The sequence below is a fragment of the Salvelinus alpinus genome, chromosome 34 (genome assembly GCF_045679555.1).
Source record: "Salvelinus alpinus chromosome 34, SLU_Salpinus.1, whole genome shotgun sequence".
NCBI classification, from domain to species: domain Eukaryota; kingdom Metazoa; phylum Chordata; class Actinopteri; order Salmoniformes; family Salmonidae; genus Salvelinus; species Salvelinus alpinus.
The window spans coordinates 520189-540968 of record NC_092119.1 but is presented as its reverse complement, the minus strand read 5'-3'; the positions used below and the strand labels follow the sequence as shown (position 1 = coordinate 540968).

Genomic DNA, 20780 nt, shown 5'->3' with positions numbered 1-20780 from the left:
TATACAAGCAGTGGACACTATTTCCGTGCTTTTAGGGCCCATAATGCAATTCTTCAGAAAATGGGCGTGGCTTCACAACGTTTTCAGATTTGAAGGAAATGGCGGGAAAATATGTAGCCGAAATCCAACGAGAGCTGATACAAATTCATTGCTTTGTGACAAATGTTAAGAAAATGTTGAGCAATGTAATAAAGTAATGAATTTTCAAATAAGTTACATTACACGTTATGTTAGCTGACAATTTGTTAGCTACGCTATCCTTACGAACCGCGTAGCATTACAGCACTATGTTCCGGTATATTAGCTAGTTACTTAACGTTAGCTGGTTTCTAATACATCGAACTTGCCAGGCAGTATATTAACTTAAATATAACTAACTACCCAACGTTTATTGTCTTGATTGTTCATGTAATTCTTAGCTAAGTGGTATAGTTGATGTGCGTTCTCAATGGACATGGTTAATTCTGGCTATCTACTCCGATTTCAGAGCACTCTCATCTGAGAGTAAATTTGCTAACGCTCAACACCCGATGAATATGTCCGGTGTCAGTAATACGATGGCAAAAAAGGAGTGTAATTAAATTCTTGCCAGCAGCACAGTTACAGTCACCAACGCACTGGATAACATGTAAACAGCCTAACCAGTTCTGCTAGGGTGAGTAAAATGGTCAGAGTGAGGTGTTCTCTCATTTGTGTCTGGAAGTAGCTAGCCAACGTTAGCCAGTTAGCTTTGGTTCTTGACTGCTGTTGTTAGGTCAGAACTCTCCTATCAACCCTACTCCTCGGCCAGAGCGTCCACTGTGCGCTCTGAATTTACAAACACAATCTGACACCGCTCTGAATTTACAAACGCCCAGAGCTCACTCTGAGAGCACTCTGGCACTCCAGATTTAATTTACGAACACACCCGAAATCATAAAATGTCTAGCTAGTCATTTGTTATGCTAATAAGCTAGCAAGAAGTTGCATAGCAACAGCATCAACTTCCAATAGACAGGCGAAGCAAAGTCAACAACGCAGCCACTGCTAGCGAGCCTACTTCACCAGCCAGCAGTACTATATCATTTTAGTCAATAAGATTTTTTGCAACGTAAGCTTAACTTTCTGAACATTCGAGACGTGTAGTCCACTTGTCATTCCAATCTCCTTTGCATTAGCGTAGCCTCTTCTGTAGCCTGTCAACTATGTGTCTGTCTATCCCTCTTCTCTCCTCTCTGCACAGACCATACAAACGCTTCACACCGCGTGGCCGCCGCTACTCTAACCTGGTGGTCCCAGCGCGCACCACCCACGTGGAGTTCCAGGTCTCCGGCAGCCTCTGGAACTGCCGATCTGCGGCCAACAAGGCAGAGTTCATCTCAGCCTATGCTTCCCTCCAGTCCCTCGACTTCTTGGCACTGACGGAAACATGGATTACCACTGATAACACTGCTACTCCTACTGCTCTCTCCTCGTCTGCCCACGTGTTCTCGCACACCCCGAGAGCTTCTGGTCAGCGGGGTGGTGGCACTGGGATCCTCATCTCTCCCAAGTGGACATTCTCTCTTTCTCCCCTGACCCATCTGTCTATCGCCTCCTTTGAATTCCATGCTGTCACAGTTACCAGCCCTTTCAAGCTTAACATCCTTATCATTTATCGCCCTCCAGGTTCCCTTGGAGAGTTCATCAATGAGCTTGACGCCCTGATAAGTTCCTTTCCTGAGGATGGCTCACCTCTCACAGTTCTGGGTGACTTTAACCTCCCCACGTCTACCTTTGACTCATTCCTCTCTGCCTCCTTCTTTCCACTCCTCTCCTCTTTTGACCTCACCCTCTCACCTTCCCCCCCTACTCACAAGGCAGGCAATACGCTTGACCTCATCTTTACTAGATGCTGTTCTTCCACTAATCTCATTGCAACTCCCCTCCAAGTCTCCGACCACTACCTTGTATCCTTTTCCCTCTCGCTCTCATCCAACACTTCCCACACTGCCCCTACTCGGATGGTATCGCGCCGTCCCAACCTTCGCTCTCTCTCCCCCGCTACTCTCTCCTCTTCCATCCTATCATCTCTTCCCTCTGCTCAAACCTTCTCCAACCTATCTCCTGATTCTGCCTCCTCAACCCTCCTCTCCTCCCTTTCTGCATCCTTTGACTCTCTATGTCCCCTATCCTCCAGGCCGGCTCGGTCCTCCCCTCCTGCTCCGTGGCTCGACGACTCATTGCGAGCTCACAGAACAGGGCTCCGGGCAGCCGAGCGGAAATGGAGGAAAACTCGCCTCCCTGCGGACCTGGCATCCTTTCACTCCCTCCTCTCTACATTCTCCTCTTCTGTCTCAGCTGCTAAAGCCACTTTCTACCACTCTAAATTCCAAGCATCTGCCTCTAACCCTAGGAAGCTCTTTGCCACCTTCTCCTCCCTCCTGAATCCTCCTCCCCCTCCTCCCCCCTCCTCCCTCTCTGCGGATGACTTCGTCAACCATTTTGAAAAGAAGGTCGACGACATCCGATCCTCGTTTGCTAAGTCAAACGACACCGCTGGTTCTGCTCACACTGCCCTACCCTGTGCTTTGACCTCTTTCTCCCCTCTCTCTCCAGATGAAATCTCGCGTCTTGTGACGGCCGGCCGCCCAACAACCTGCCCGCTTGACCCTATCCCCTCCTCTCTTCTCCAGACCATTTCCGGAGACCTTCTCCCTTACCTCACCTCGCTCATCAACTCATCCTTGACCGCTGGCTACGTCCCTTCCGTCTTCAAGAGAGCGAGAGTTGCACCCCTTCTGAAAAAACCTACACTCGATCCCTCCGATGTCAACAACTACAGACCAGTATCCCTTCTTTCTTTTCTCTCCAAAACTCTTGAACGTGCCGTCCTTGGCCAGCTCTCCTGCTATCTCTCTCAGAATGACCTTCTTGATCCAAATCAGTCAGGTTTCAAGACTAGTCATTCAACTGAGACTGCTCTTCTCTGTGTCACGGAGGCGCTCCGCACTGCTAAAGCTAACTCTCTCTCCTCTGCTCACATCCTTCTAGACCTATCGGCTGCCTTTGATACTGTGAACCATCAGATCCTCCTCTCCACCCTCTCCGAGCTGGGCATCTCCGGCGCGGCCCACGCTTGGATTGCGTCCTACCTGACAGGTCGCTCCTACCAGGTGGCGTGGCGAGAATCTGTCTCCGCACCACGTGCTCTCACCACTGGTGTCCCCCAGGGCTCTGTTCTAGGCCCTCTCCTATTCTCGCTATACACCAAGTCACTTGGCTCTGTCATATCCTCACATGGTCTCTCCTATCATTGCTATGCAGACGACACACAATTAATCTTCTCCTTTCCCCCCTCTGATAACCAGGTGGCGAATCGCATCTCTGCATGTCTGGCAGACATATCAGTGTGGATGACGGATCACCACCTCAAGCTGAACCTCGGCAAGACGGAGCTGCTCTTCCTCCCGGGGAAGGACTGCCCGTTCCATGATCTCGCCATCACGGTTGACAACTCCATTGTGTCCTCTTCCCAGAGTGCTAAGAACCTTGGCGTGATCCTGGACAACACCCTGTCGTTCTCAACTCACATCAAGGCGGTGACCCGTTCCTGTAGGTTCATGCTCTACAACATTCGCAGAGTACGACCCTGCCTCACACAGGAAGCGGCGCAGGTCCTAATCCAGGCACTTGTCATCTCCCGTCTGGATTACTGCAACTCGCTGTTGGCTGAGCTCCCTGCCTGTGCCATTAAACCCCTACAACTCATCCAGAACGCCGCAGCCCGTCTGGTGTTCAATCTTCCCAAGTTCTCTCACGTCACCCCGCTCCTCCGCTCTCTCCACTGGCTTCCAGTTGAAGCTCGCATCCGCTACAAGACCATGGTGCTTGCCTACGGAGCTGTGAGGGGAACGGCACCTCCGTACCTTCAGGCTCTGATCAGGCCCTACACCCAAACAAGGGCACTGCGTTCATCCACCTCTGGCCTGCTCGCCTCTCTACCTCTGAGGAAGTACAGTTCCCGCTCAGCCCAGTCAAAACTGTTCGCTGCTCTGGCACCCCAACGGTGGAACAAACTCCCTCACGACGCCAGGTCAGCGGAGTCAATCACCACCTTCCGGAGACACCTGAAACCCCACCTCTTTAAGGAATACCTAGGATAGGATAAAGTAATCCTTCTAACCCCCCCCTCCCCCTTAAAAGAGTTAGATGCACTATTGTAAAGTGGTTGTTCCACTGGATATCATAAGGTGAATGCACCAATTTGTAAGTCGCTCTGGATAAGAGCGTCTGCTAAATGACTTAAATGTAAATGTAAATGAAGCGCTAGTACGCTCAACTGAAAGGATACCATTTGCTTACAGTATACTAGAATTAACTAATAGTATGTAGTATATACTAATTAAGTATGTAGTGAGTATGGGTATTCCAACACAGCTCATGTTTATATGCGGCTTTATTAAATCAATGAGTTTTTTTATTTATTTTTTACATTGTTTTCAAACTGATATGTGACACGTATTAATCCCAGAACAACATGTAAAACAAGCCCAAACAGGTGGAATGATGGTTCGCCACTGGATCAGAGCACTGGATTTTGTGTTTCTTATTAAAGAGGAGAAAGACCGTATTTACGAGGCGTATTCAAACTTTGACAGAGTTATGAGAGACATTTCTGGTTGCAATGGCTGACTACATAATTGTCTTTGAACAGCGGTACAAAAGAATGCGCGAGTACAACATGGTTCTCCCGGATGCAGTGTTGGGGGGGGGGACAGAACCGTTCAGCACTACATGCAGCGAGAAAAAGCGTTCACGGAAGCAGAGTGTTCAGAGAGAATTCTCGGAGCTCTGCCTAAATAACTTTGCCCCATAGATGAGAAGTCTGCGACTGGAGACAAAGTGTACAACAAACGCTTTGACTGTCGAGTGGAAAGGACCCGAGTCGTCATTAATATTTAGGGGTTGTTTCTGGACAGGGCATATGACTGACGTAACGTCCTCCTCCTCTCAGGCCAAAGGTGCAGCAGGACGAGGTGGGAGGATACACCGTGACCCTCCATTTCTCTGGTGTATCTGCCTTCCTGTGGCTGGATGTGGGTGAACGACACAGGACGATTCAACACCAGCGTATTCCTCATGGTCGCAGGCGGGAACAGGACACTGACCTTTGACCCCTGGGGTCTCACTAGGACCCAGCACCTAGCCCAGGCCTTAACCATCTCTACCCTCAGAGATGTATACTGACACTGAGAGACCCTATCCAACAGCTAGCCCCTGTCTGTGCCCTCTCTGTGCCCTGTGGTCTATACCCTGTATAGTGCTCTACTTTTGAACAGAGCCCCATGAGCCCTGGTCAAAAGTAGAGCACTATATAGGGATTGGGTGCCATTTCGGACATACTTACTGATCCCCTACCCATTACCCAACAGCTAAACCCTCTCTATCACGACTTTGAGAGATGTATACTGATCCCCTACCCAGTACCCAGTACACCCAGAAATTCCTAAACTAAACTAATACTGTGATATGCTTTATCTTGGAAGTTGAACACTCCTACTCTGCTATATGGATGGACAATGTTGTGTGTGAGATTCAATGTAAATAAGGAATTTTCAATAATAAAGTAAATGTAGATACATTTTTAAACGCCTATCATTTAGATTAGTTTATTTCAGACTAGATTAGTCTATTTTAGACTAGATTAGTCTATTTCAGACTAGATTAGTCTATTTCTCTATTTCAGACTAGATTAGTCTATTTTTCAGATTAGATTAGTCTATTTCAGACTAGATTAGTCTATTTCAGATTAGATTAGTCTATTTCAGACTAGATTAGTCTATTTCAGATTAGATTAGTCTATTTCAGACTAGATTAGTCTATTTCAGACTAGATTAGTCTATTTCAGATTAGATTAGTCTATTTCAGACAAGATTAGTCTATTTCAGATTAGATTAGTCTATTTCAGACTAGAATATAAATCCAATGTTCTGGGTGAGGCTTTTACGTACCGTTACTGTGTCATTGGGTTTAGCCAACATTAAATATAAATACCGTGAAGTGATATCCACTATCCACAAGGAGGCAGTAAGAAAACATTACCCAAGAAGTACCCTTTATATTTCACAAGGTCTTCAGTGTCCCTGCTCCGCAAACTACATATGTTAACACACTGTTATTGAAGCAAAGGTCCATTTTACTATTAGGAATTATGCACTCCTTGTTGCATGTGCGTTTTTCTCACGGGGGCTCTCAATTTATCCCCATTTAATCCGCCATTTTAATGTTGTAATACGGTAATTCAGTGAACACGTTGCCAGGCAAGTGAGAAAGTCACAAAGAACCCATTGAAACAGCCCCCTGTGCCACTAAATGTCGTAGAAACAGTCACCTCAATTTTCGCCTTCCCCCGGCTCATGCCGAGGTGATCTTTGAACCGCTGGACCGCTTTCTAATCTCTGCAACTACTGATAGCATAGCCCTACTAGGATTCATTCAGTGAACATCCCATAACGAACGGAGTCGAATGTGCAACAGGACCTGTCTTTATCATTGCAGTCCTTATTATAATGGGCATGTAACGGAAAGTTAAAGGAAATAGCTTTGGATCGATGAACACTTTGCTCCGCTGAAAAGCGTTCCTTCCGTTTTACTGTAGGATTGTAGCATATTTATTTACATGAAAACTCCATGCAGTATTTACACGTTTTCTCTTTAGAGCAAGCGACGCATCAAAACTTTCTCCAGCGCAACTCCAGGTTCAGTCCTCGCCAGATACAATGTATCACTTCAGATCTTTAGTTACGTGCGCGCTTCTTTTTATCTCGTTATCGAATTGTGTACAAGTGGACAGTAAGAAAGGACAAGGCTTTCTTGACGACATATTGCGGTTTTACGGTGAAAATGGCTCTATTTCAACAGCACACCTTGAACACTTTCTGCTGCTAATATCAACCAGAAGACCGGCTTTTATTGTGGATGAGGAAAACCCACTTATCAATTCTGAGGTACAGTGCGCCATATATTTCAGGCCGTTTAACAACTTTCCTCCCAAAACACTGTTTTTTATTTTCCTGAATAATGTATTGATCTACTTATTCACTACTATTCCGCTAGCAGTCCTAACGATGACGTCACTTTCCTATGGTAATGAGGAAACCTTGAAAATAAAAGCCTGCATTTCAAAAAATGTCAAGGTGGATAAACTCATTCAAAGATATTACATTTGAATCAGTGTCGATTGTTATGGTGCTTATAAGCAAATGCGAGAAGGTATCAATAGAAAAAAAATTGAAATACGTTTTTAAAAACATTATTTTAAGACCACTGTTGAAAAATACAATGTTCAGTAATTACTTATTCAGCACAATGTAATGCAATTAATTTTTATGGAAGCCTATTGAGATAGTAAGTCATAATAATGAGATAGTACGTTTTTATTATGCAATAGTAACCTAGTAACCATTTGATTCCTTGGAAGTTGTTGGAACGTACAATTTTGGTTTCCCATTGGTTCTGGGAACGAAGCCATAAGTTTCTTGACCGGTAAAACTGAACTTTTTTTCCCAACATTCTGAGAACTGAAGTGAAAATGTGGCCTTTTCTGGAAACATTTATTTGTAGGTTACAGGGATGTTCTACACCTTCTACGTCTGCATTGCTTGCTGTTTGGGGTTTTAGGCTGGGTTTCTGTACAGCACTTTGAGATATCAGCTGATGTACGAAGGGCTATATAAATACATTTGATTTGATTTGATATGATGTTCTGAGAACGTTTTACTCTGGTTCCTTGAAAGTTTTCCAGGGAGAAAAATTTAAATTATGAGAATGAAAAATTGTCTTTAAAACTTTCACCAAATGTTTCAATTAGACTTTTATTACCACTGCTAGCTTCCAAGATGGAGCTAACATTTTAGTCTATTCAAACCAAGGTTTTTATAGTAAACTGAAACTAAAAAACAAAATGATCATTAAAAAAAACAATTTAGTCAACTAAAATAAAATAATTAACAAACCAGTTTGAAAAAATAAACTATACAGGGACTCTTTGACTTTAAAATAAAATAAAATAAAAAACATCATTAATTATGTTCAGTTAGTTTCACTCTAAATATTGGGTGACATTTTTATGGGGTTTTCAACCTTTTTTTTCCTAATGGGGTTTTCAAGCTTCAGAATCTGCGGGTCACATTGAGATTGACTTTAATTTAAAGGTAGACTCAGCGAGATGACGTTGCAAGCAGCAGCACCACAATTATTGGTTGCGTTCTACTGCTCGGACGTTGCATGCATCAACCAATGGTTGCGTACCACATCATCGACTGTGCAGTTGGGCACCAGATTGCAATAGCATGCTGAAGCATGTCATAGTATGCATTCTGAGAACCATATGGTTCTAAGAGCTTGGTCAGAGCGTGGTTGTCCTATGGTTGTTTTGCATACAACCTTCCCACAACGTTCTGGGAACGGTGCAGGATAGTTGCTTGGCTTTGGAACATTCTCAGCACATTTAAGGAACTTGACAAAATAATGTTATTTTCTTGGTATTTCATTACTTTAACAGAACGTTTCCTAAAAGTTACATTTAATTTAATGTTTGGTAATGTTATATGAATGTTCTATAACTGGTTTGACATTGGGAATGTTTTCAAATAGTTCAGAGAACGTTAAGAAACAACTGTATTCTGTGGGAATTTAAATACTTCCTACAGGAATTTAAATACTTCCTACAGGTTTCCTCATTGGTTCTATTTAAAATCATGTTCTCAGAACATTAAGAAAACGTTCCATAAAAAAACACAAGAAAACATTTAGTAACGTTCAAAGAACGTTCTAAGAATGTTATTTAAAAAAAAGTATACGGTACATTCCTTTTCTCAGCTTTAAAAAAAACTCTCTCTATCTTCTATCTTGTTAAGTGTGTTCAGGTGTGTTGGCTAATTGGCCACACCTGATCTGAGTGCTTGTTTTCTTTGAAATGTGGTCTGTTTGAATGGACTAAAATAAACAGCTTTTTATGAGTAAAAAATATATACATGTTTATGTTGTCTTTATGGGAAGGAGTCATCCAATCCAGTGGTACCTTATGTAACAGTTTAACTTTAGTCCGTCCCCTCGCCCCGACCCGGGCGCGAACCAGGGACCCTCTGCACACATCAACAACAGTCACCCACGAAGCATCGTTACCCATCGCTCCACAGAAGCCACTCAAAGCGAGTGACGTCACCGATTGAAACGCTATTAGCGCGCACCACCGCTAACTAGCTAGCCATTTCACATCGGTTACACTTACAAATAACTACACTATTATCAATGTGGAAAAGGACACCGGCTCATTTTACAGCCTTGTTACTACAGACACACGTGGGTTAGACGAGAAGATGACTTAAAGGTATTTATGGGTAATTACGTGGTAATAAATGATAAATGACCATGTATGTTCATTGATGTTTCTTGGGAATTACTTTGAAACAGCCTGGCATGACTGTATTCACAGTAATAAGCTGGTTCTTACTTGTACTTACCTTTAAGAATACAATTTGTTACTATATACTTACAATTTGTGATTAGGTATTATCTGGTACTAGTGGTGTGACTAGGTATTATCTGGTACTAGTGGTGTGACTAGGTATTATATGGTACTAGTGGTGTGACTAGGTATTATCTGGTACTAGTGGTGTGACTAGGTATTATATGGTACTAGTGGTGTGACTAGGTATTATCTGGTACTAGTGGTGTGACTAGGTAGTGGTGTGACTAGGTATTATATGGTACTAGTGGTGTGACTAGGTATTATATGGTACTAGTGGTGTGACTAGGTATTATATGGTACTAGTGGTGTGACTAGGTAGTAGTGTGACTAGGTATTATATGGTACTAGTGGTGTGACTAGGTATTATATGGTACTAGTGGTGTGACTAGGTATTATCTGGTACTAGTGGTGTGACTAGGTATTATATGGTACTAGTGGTGTGACTAGGTATTATATGGTACTAGTGGTGTGACTAGGTATTATATGGTACTAGTGGTGTGACTAGGTATTATCTGGTACTAGTGGTGTGACTAGGTAGTGGTGTGAATAGGTATTATATGGTACTAGTGGTGTGACTAGGTATTATCTGGTACTAGTGGTGTGACTAGCTATTATCTGGTACTAGTGGTGTGACTAGGTATTATTTGGTACTAGTGGTGTGACTAGGGATTATTTGGTACTAGTGGTGTGACTAGGTATTATCTGGTACTAGTGGTGTGACTAGCTATTATCTGGTAGTAGTGGTTTGACTAGGTATTATATGGTACTAGTGGTGTGACTAGGTATTATATGGTACTAGTGGTGTGACTAGGTATTATCTGGTACTAGTGGTGTGACTAGGTATTATATGGTACTAGTGGTGTGACTAGGTATTATCTGGTACTAGTGGTGTGACTAGGTATTATATGGTACTAGTGGTGTGACTAGGTAGTGGTGTGACTAGGTATTATATGGTACTAGTGGTGTGACTAGGTATTATATGGTACTAGTGGTGTGACTAGGTATTATATGGTACTAGTGGTGTGACTAGGTATTATATGGTACTAGTGGTGTGACTAGGTATTATATGGTACTAGTGGTGTGACTAGGTATTATATGGTACTAGTGGTGTGACTAGGTATTATATGGTACTAGTGGTGTGACTAGGTAGTGGTGTGACTAGGTATTATATGGTACTAGTGGTGTGACTAGGTATTATATGGTACTAGTGGTGTGACTAGGTATTATATGGTACTAGTGGTGTGACTAGGTATTATATGGTACTAGTGGTGTGACTAGGTATTATATGGTACTAGTGGTGTGACTAGATATTATATGGTACTAGTGGTGTGACTAGGTATTATATGGTACTAGTGGTGTGACTAGGTATTATATGGTACTAGTGGTGTGACTAGGTATTATATGGTACTAGTGGTGTGACTAGGAATTATATGGTAAAAGTGGTGTGACTAGGTATTATATGGTACTAGTGGTGTGACTAGGTATTATATGGTACTAGTGGTGTGACTAGGTATTATATGGTACTAGTGGTGTGACTAGGTATTATATGGTATTAGTGGTGTGACTAGGTAGTGGTGTGACTAGGTATTATATGGTACTAGTGGTGTGACTAGGTAGTATCTGGTACAAGTGGTGTGACTAGGTAGTGGTGTGACTAGGTATTATATGGTACTAGTGGTGTGACTAGGTATTTTTTGGTACTAGTGGTGTGACTAGGTATTATTTGGTACTAGTGGTGTGACTAGCTATTATCTGGTAGTAGTGGTGTGACTAGGGTAATGGTGTGACTAGGTATTATATGGTACTAGTGGTGTGACTAGGTATTATATGGTACTAGTGGTGTGACTAGGATAGTGGTGTGACTAGCTATTATCTGGTAGTAGTGGTGTGACTAGGGTAATGGTGTGACTAGGTATTATATGGTACTAGTGGTGTGACTAGGTATTTTATGGTACTAGTGGTGTGACTAGGTATTATATGGTACTAGTGGTGTGACTAGGTATTATATGGTACTAGTGGTGTGACTAGGTATTATATTGTACTAGTGGTGTGACTAGGTATTATATGGTACTAGTGGTGTGACTAGGTATTATATGGTACTAGTGGTGTGACTAGGTAGTAGTCTGACTAGGTATTATCTGGTACTAGTGGTGTGACTAGGTATTATATGGTACTAGTTATGTGACTAGGTATTATATGGTACTAGTGGTGTGACTAGGTAGTAGTCTGACTAGGTAGTGGTGTGACTAGGTATTATTTGGTACTAGTGGTGTGACTAGGTATTATATGGTACTAGTGGTGTGACTAGGTATTATATGGTACTAGTGGTGTGACTAGGTATTATATGGTACTAGTGGTGTGACTAGGTATTATCTGGTACTAGTGGTGTGACTAGGTATTATATGGTACTAGTGGTGTGACTAGGTATTATATGGTACTAGTGGTGTGACTAGGTATTATATGGTACTAGTGGTGTGACTAGGTAGTGGTGTGACTAGGTATTATATGGTACTATTGGTGTGACTAGGTATTATATGGTACTAGTGGTGTGACTAGGTATTATATGGTACTAGTGGTGTGACTAGGTATTATATGGTACTAGTGGTGTGACTAGGTATTATATGGTACTAGTGGTGTGACTAGGTAGTAGTGTGACTAGGTATTATATGGTACTAGTGGTGTGACTAGGTATTATATGGTACTAGTGGTGTGACTAGGTATTATATGGTACTAGTGGTGTGACTAGGAATTATATGGTAAAAGTGGTGTGACTAGGTATTATATGGTACTAGTGGTGTGACTAGGTATTATATGGTATTAGTGGTGTGACTAGGTAGTGGTGTGACTAGGTATTATATGGTACTAGTGGTGTGACTAGGTAGTATCTGGTACTAGTGGTGTGACTAGGTAGTGGTGTGACTAGGTATTATATGGTACTAGTGGTGTGACTAGGTATTATATGGTACTAGTGGTGTGACTAGGTATTATATGGTACTAGTGGTGTGACTAGGTAGTAGTGTAGTAGTGGTGTGACTAGGTATTATATGGTACTAGTGGTGTGACTAGGTATTATATGGTACTAGTGGTGTGACTAGGAATTATATGGTAAAAGTGGTGTGACTAGGTATTATATGGTACTAGTGGTGTGACTAGGTATTATATGGTACTAGTGGTGTGACTAGGTATTATATGGTACTAGTGGTGTGACTAGGTAGTGGTGTGACTAGGTATTATATGGTACTAGTGGTGTGACTAGGTAGTATCTGGTACTAGTGGTGTGACTAGGTAGTGGTGTGACTAGGTATTATATGGTACTAGTGGTGTGACTAGGTATTTTTTGGTACTAGTGGTGTGACTAGGTATTATTTGGTACTAGTGGTGTGACTAGCTATTATCTGGTAGTAGTGGTGTGACTAGGTATTATATGGTACTAGTGGTGTGACTAGGTATTATATGGTACTAGTGGTGTGACTAGGATAGTGGTGTGACTAGCTATTATCTGGTAGTAGTGGTGTGACTAGGGTAAGTGGTGTGACTAGGTATTATATGGTACTAGTGGTGTGACTAGGTATTTTATGGTACTAGTGGTGTGACTAGGTATTATATTGTACTAGTGGTGTGACTAGGTATTATATGGTACTAGTGGTGTGACTAGGTATTATATGGTACTAGTGGTGTGACTAGGTATTATATGGTACTAGTGGTGTGACTAGGTAGTAGTCTGACTAGGTATTATCTGGTACTAGTGGTGTGACTAGGTATTATATGGTACTAGTTATGTGACTAGGTATTATATGGTACTAGTGGTGTGACTAGGTAGTAGTCTGACTAGGTAGTGGTGTGACTAGGTATTATTTGGTACTAGTGGTGTGACTAGGTATTATATGGTACTAGTGGTGTGACTAGGTATTATATGGTACTAGTGGTGTGACTAGGTATTATATGGTACTAGTGGTGTGACTAGGTATTATCTGGTACTAGTGGTGTGACTAGGTATTATATGGTACTAGTGGTGTGACTAGGTATTATCTGGTAGTAGTGGTGTGACTAGGTATTATATGGTACTAGTGGTGTGACTAGGTAGTAGTGTGACTAGGTATTATATGGTACTAGTGGTGTGACTAGGTATTATATGGTACTAGTGGTGTGACTAGGTATTATATGGTACTAGTGGTGTGACTAGGAATTATATGGTAAAAGTGGTGTGACTAGGTATTATATGGTACTAGTGGTGTGACTAGATATTATATGGTACTAGTGGTGTGACTAGGTATTATATGGTACTAGTGGTGTGACTAGGTATTATATGGTATTAGTGGTGTGACTAGGTAGTGGTGTGACTAGGTATTATATGGTACTAGTGGTGTGACTAGGTAGTATCTGGTACAAGTGGTGTGACTAGGTAGTGGTGTGACTAGGTATTATATGGTACTAGTGGTGTGACTAGGTATTATATGGTACTAGTGGTGTGACTAGGTATTATATGGTACTAGTGGTGTGACTAGGTAGTAGTGTGACTAGGTATTATATGGTACTAGTGGTGTGACTAGGTATTATATGGTACTAGTGGTGTGACTAGGTATTATATGGTACTAGTGGTGTGACTAGGTAGTAGTGTGACTAGGTATTATTTGGTACTAGTGGTGTGACTAGGTATTATATGGTACTAGTGGTGTGACTAGGTATTATATGGTACTAGTGGTGTGACTAGGAATTATATGGTAAAAGTGGTGTGACTAGGTATTATATGGTACTAGTGGTGTGACTAGGTATTATATGGTACTAGTGGTGTGACTAGGTATTATATGGTATTAGTGGTGTGACTAGGTAGTGGTGTGACTAGGTATTATATGGTACTAGTGGTGTGACTAGGTAGTATCTGGTACAAGTGGTGTGACTAGGTAGTGGTGTGACTAGGTATTATATGGTACTAGTGGTGTGACTAGGTATTTTTTGGTACTAGTGGTGTGACTAGGTATTATTTGGTACTAGTGGTGTGACTAGCTATTATCTGGTAGTAGTGGTGTGACTAGGGTAATGGTGTGACTAGGTATTATATGGTACTAGTGGTGTGACTAGGTATTATATGGTACTAGTGGTGTGACTAGGATAGTGGTGTGACTAGCTATTATCTGGTAGTAGTGGTGTGACTAGGGTAATGGTGTGACTAGGTATTATATGGTACTAGTGGTGTGACTAGGTATTTTATGGTACTAGTGGTGTGACTAGGTATTATATTGTACTAGTGGTGTGACTAGGTATTATATGGTACTAGTGGTGTGACTAGGTATTATATGGTACTAGTGGTGTGACTAGGTATTATATGGTACTAGTGGTGTGACTAGGTAGTAGTCTGACTAGGTATTATCTGGTACTAGTGGTGTGACTAGGTATTATATGGTACTAGTTATGTGACTAGGTATTATATGGTACTAGTGGTGTGACTAGGTAGTAGTCTGACTAGGTAGTGGTGTGACTAGGTATTATTTGGTACTAGTGGTGTGACTAGGTATTATATGGTACTAGTGGTGTGACTAGGTATTATATGGTACTAGTGGTGTGACTAGGTATTATATGGTACTAGTGGTGTGACTAGGTATTATCTGGTACTAGTGGTGTGACTAGGTATTATATGGTACTAGTGGTGTGACTAGGTATTATCTGGTAGTAGTGGTGTGACTAGGGTAATGGTGTGACTAGGTATTATATGGTACTAGTGGTGTGACTAGGTAGTAGTGTGACTAGGTATTATATGGTACTAGTGGTGTGACTAGGTATTATATGGTACTAGTGGTGTGACTAGGTATTATATGGTACTAGTGGTGTGACTAGGAATTATATGGTAAAAGTGGTGTGACTAGGTATTATATGGTACTAGTGGTGTGACTAGATATTATATGGTACTAGTGGTGTGACTAGGTATTATATGGTACTAGTGGTGTGACTAGGTATTATATGGTATTAGTGGTGTGACTAGGTAGTGGTGTGACTAGGTATTATATGGTACTAGTGGTGTGACTAGGTAGTATCTGGTACAAGTGGTGTGACTAGGTAGTGGTGTGACTAGGTATTATATGGTACTAGTGGTGTGACTAGGTATTATATGGTACTAGTGGTGTGACTAGGTATTATATGGTACTAGTGGTGTGACTAGGTAGTAGTGTGACTAGGTATTATATGGTACTAGTGGTGTGACTAGGTATTATATGGTACTAGTGGTGTGACTAGGTATTATATGGTACTAGTGGTGTGACTAGGAATTATATGGTAAAAGTGGTGTGACTAGGTATTATATGGTACTAGTGGTGTGACTAGATATTATATGGTACTAGTGGTGTGACTAGGTATTATATGGTACTAGTGGTGTGACTAGGTATTATATGGTATTAGTGGTGTGACTAGGTAGTGGTGTGACTAGGTATTATATGGTACTAGTGGTGTGACTAGGTAGTATCTGGTACAAGTGGTGTGACTAGGTAGTGGTGTGACTAGGTATTATATGGTACTAGTGGTGTGACTAGGTATTTTTTGGTACTAGTGGTGTGACTAGGTATTATTTGGTACTAGTGGTGTGACTAGCTATTATCTGGTAGTAGTGGTGTGACTAGGGTAATGGTGTGACTAGGTATTATATGGTACTAGTGGTGTGACTAGGTATTATATGGTACTAGTGGTGTGACTAGGATAGTGGTGTGACTAGCTATTATCTGGTAGTAGTGGTGTGACTAGGGTAATGGTGTGACTAGGTATTATATGGTACTAGTGGTGTGACTAGGTATTTTATGGTACTAGTGGTGTGACTAGGTATTATATTGTACTAGTGGTGTGACTAGGTATTATATGGTACTAGTGGTGTGACTAGGTATTATATGGTACTAGTGGTGTGACTAGGTAGTAGTCTGACTAGGTATTATCTGGTACTAGTGGTGTGACTAGGTATTATATGGTACTAGTTATGTGACTAGGTATTATATGGTACTAGTGGTGTGACTAGGTAGTAGTCTGACTAGGTAGTGGTGTGACTAGGTATTATTTGGTACTAGTGGTGTGACTAGGTATTATATGGTACTAGTGGTGTGACTAGGTATTATATGGTACTAGTGGTGTGACTAGGTATTATATGGTACTAGTGGTGTGACTAGGTATTATCTGGTACTAGTGGTGTGACTAGGTATTATATGGTACTAGTGGTGTGACTAGGTATTATCTGGTACTAGTGGTGTGACTAGGTATTATATGGTACTAGTGGTGTGACTAGGTAGTGGTGTGACTAGGTAGTATATGGTACTATTGGTGTGACTAGGTATTATATGGTACTAGTGGTGTGACTAGGTATTATATGGTACTAGTGGTGTGACTAGGTATTATATGGTACTAGTGGTGTGACTAGGTATTATATGGTACTAGTGGTGTGACTAGGTAGTAGTGTGACTAGGTATTATATGGTACTAGTGGTGTGACTAGGTATTATATGGTACTAGTGGTGTGACTAGGTATTATATGGTACTAGTGGTGTGACTAGGAATTATATGGTAAAAGTGGTGTGACTAGGTATTATATGGTACTAGTGGTGTGACTAGATATTATATGGTACTAGTGGTGTGACTAGGTATTATATGGTACTAGTGGTGTGACTAGGTATTATATGGTATTAGTGGTGTGACTAGGTAGTGGTGTGACTAGGTATTATATGGTACTAGTGGTGTGACTAGGTAGTATCTGGTACAAGTGGTGTGACTAGGTAGTGGTGTGACTAGGTATTATATGGTACTAGTGGTGTGACTAGGTATGTTTTGGTACTAGTGGTGTGACTAGGTATTATTTGGTACTAGTGGTGTGACTAGCTATTATCTGGTAGTAGTGGTGTGACTAGGGTAATGGTGTGACTAGGTATTATATGGTACTAGTGGTGTGACTAGGTATTATATGGTACTAGTGGTGTGACTAGGATAGTGGTGTGACTAGCTATTATCTGGTAGTAGTGGTGTGACTAGGGTAATGGTGTGACTAGGTATTATATGGTACTAGTGGTGTGACTAGGTATTTTATGGTACTAGTGGTGTGACTAGGTATTATATTGTACTAGTGGTGTGACTAGGTATTATATGGTACTAGTGGTGTGACTAGGTATTATATGGTACTAGTGGTGTGACTAGGTAGTAGTCTGACTAGGTATTATCTGGTACTAGTGGTGTGACTAGGTATTATATGGTACTAGTTATGTGACTAGGTATTATATGGTACTAGTGGTGTGACTAGGTAGTAGTCTGACTAGGTAGTGGTGTGACTAGGTATTATTTGGTACTAGTGGTGTGACTAGGTATTATATGGTACTAGTGGTGTGACTAGGTATTATATGGTACTAGTGGTGTGACTAGGGTAATGGTGTGACTAGGTATTATATGGTACTAGTGGTGTGACTAGGTATTTTATGGTACTAGTGGTGTGACTAGATATTATATGGTACTAGTGGTGTGACTAGGTAGTAGTGTGACTAGGTATTATATGGTACTAGTGGTGTGACTAGGTATTATATGGTACTAGTGGTGTGACTAGGTATTATATGGTACTAGTGGTGTGACTAGGTAGTAGTGTGACTAGGTATTATATGGTACTAGTGGTGTGACTAGGTATTATATAGTTCTAGTGGTGTGACTAGGAATTATATGGTACAAGTGGTGTGACTAGGTATTATATGGTACTAGTGGTGTGACTAGGAATTATCTGGTAGTAGTGGTTTGACTAGGTATTATATGGTACTAGTGGTGTGAGTAGGTATTATATGGTACTAGTGGTGTGACTAGGTAGTATCTGGTGCTAGTGGTGTGACTAGGTAGTAGTGTGACTAGGTATTATATGGTACTAGTGGTGTGACTAGGTATTATATGGTACTAGTGGTGTGACTAGGAATTATCTGGTAGTAGTGGTTTGACTAGGTATTATATGGTACTAGTGGTGTGAGTAGGTATTATATGGTACAAGTGGTGTGACTAGGTATTATATGGTACTAGTGGTGTGACTAGGTAGTAGTGTGACTAGGTATTATATGGTACTAGTGGTGTGACTAGGTATTATATGGTACTAGTGGTGTGACTAGGTATTATATGGTACTAGTGGTGTGACTAGGTAGTAGTGTGACTAGGTATTATATGGTACTAGTGGTGTGACTAGGTATTATATAGTTCTAGTGGTGTGACTAGGAATTATATGGTACAAGTGGTGTGACTAGGTATTATATGGTACTAGTGGTGTGACTAGGTAGTAGTGTGACTAGGTATTATATGGTACTAGTGGTGTGACTAGCTATTATCTGGTAGTAGTGGTGTGACTAGGTATTATATGGTACTAGTGGTGTGACTAGGTATTATATGGTACTAGTGGTGTGACTAGGATAGTGGTGTGACTAGCTATTATCTGGTAGTAGTGGTGTGACTAGGGTAATGGTGTGACTAGGTATTATATGGTACTAGTGGTGTGACTAGGTATTTTATGGTACTAGTGGTGTGACTAGGTATTATATTGTACTAGTGGTGTGACTAGGTATTATATGGTACTAGTGGTGTGACTAGGTATTATATGGTACTAGTGGTGTGACTAGGTATTATATGGTACTAGTGGTGTGACTAGGTAGTAGTCTGACTAGGTATTATCTGGTACTAGTGGTGTGACTAGGTATTATATGGTACTAGTGGTGTGACTAGGTATTATATGGTACTAGTGGTGTGACTAGGAATTATATGGTAAAAGTGGTGTGACTAGGTATTATATGGTACTAGTGGTGTGACTAGATATTATATGGTACTAGTGGTGTGACTAGGTATTATATGGTACTAGTGGTGTGACTAGGTATTATATGGTACTAGTGGTGTGACTAGGTAGTGGTGTGACTAGGTATTATATGGTACTAGTGGTGTGACTAGGTAGTATATGGTACTAGTGGTGTGACTAGGTAGTGGTGTGACTAGGTATTATATGGTACTAGTGGTGTGACTAGGTATTATATGGTACTAGTGGTGTGACTAGGTATTATATGGTACTAGTGGTGTGACTAGGTAGTAGTGTGACTAGGTATTATATGGTACTAGTGGTGTGACTAGGTATTATATGGTTAGTAGTGTGACTAGGTATTATATGGTACTAGTGGTGTGACTAGGTAGTAGTGTGACTAGGTATTATTTGGTACTAGTGGTGTGACTAGGTATTATATGGTACTAGTGGTGTGACTAGGTATTATATGGTACTAGTGGTGTGACTAGGAATTATATGGTAAAAGTGGTGTGACTAGGTATTATATGGTACTAGTGGTGTGACTAGGTATTATATGGTACTAGTGGTGTGACTAGGTATTATATGGTATTAGTGGTGTGACTAGGTAGTGGTGTGACTAGGTATTATATGGTACTAGTGGTGTGACTAGGTAGTATCTGGTACAAGTGGTGTGACTAGGTAGTGGTGTGACTAGGTATTATATGGTACTAGTGGTGTGACTAGGTATTTTTTGGTACTAGTGGTGTGACTAGGTATTATTTGGTACTAGTGGTGTGACTAGCTATTATCTGGTAGTAGTGGTGTGACTAGGGTAATGGTGTGACTAGGTATTATATGGTACTAGTGGTGTGACTAGGTATTATATGGTACTAGTGGTGTGACTAGGATAGTGGTGTGACTAGCTATTATCTGGTAGTAGTGGTGTGACTAGGGTAATGGTGTGACTAGGTATTATATGGTACTAGTGGTGTGACTAGGTATTTTATGGTACTAGTGGTGTGACTAGGTATTATATTGTACTAGTGGTGTGACTAGGTATTATATGGTACTAGTGGTGTGACTAGGTATTATATGGTACTAGTGGTGTGACTAGGTATTATATGGTACTAGTGGTGTGACTAGGTAGTAGTCTGACTAGGTATTATCTGGTACTAGTGGTGTGACTAGGTATTATATGGTACTAGTTATGTGACTAGGTATTATATGGTACTAGTGGTGTGACTAGGTAGTAGTCTGACTAGGTAGTGGTGTGACTAGGTATTATTTGGTACTAGTGGTGTGACTAGGTATTATATGGTACTAGTGGTGTGACTAGGTATTATATGGTACTAGTGGTGTGACTAGGTATTATATGGTACTAGTGGTGTGACTAGGTATTATCTGGTACTAGTGGTGTGACTAGGTATTATATGGTACTAGTGGTGTGACTAGGTATTATCTGGTAGTAGTGGTGTGACTAGGGTAATGGTGTGACTAGGTATTATATGGTACTAGTGGTGTGACTAGGTAGTAGTGTGAC

General features: G+C 41.3%; 1 protein-coding gene and 1 long non-coding RNA gene across 3 annotated transcripts in view; both read left to right on the top strand.

Moving 5' to 3' along the window:
* The first annotated feature begins 220 nt into the window (after positions 1 to 220).
* On the top strand, positions 221 to 5610 carry LOC139563826 (uncharacterized). Its single transcript, XR_011672651.1, has 2 exons — positions 221 to 655; positions 4976 to 5610. It is a non-coding gene; the product is annotated as an uncharacterized lncRNA (long non-coding RNA).
* A 742-nt stretch (positions 5611 to 6352) lies between these two features.
* Positions 6353 to 20780, top strand: part of slc39a8 (solute carrier family 39 member 8) — a 49904-nt gene continuing 35476 nt past the window's right edge. The window contains exon 1 of one of the 2 annotated variants that reach the window (XM_071382204.1): positions 6353 to 6968. In XM_071382204.1, coding sequence (XP_071238305.1) covers positions 6741 to 6968 — 228 coding nt within the window. In that variant the 5' untranslated portion in view covers positions 6353 to 6740. The remainder of the gene's footprint in view (positions 6969 to 20780) is intronic. The other variant, XM_071382205.1, reaches the window with a different exon arrangement.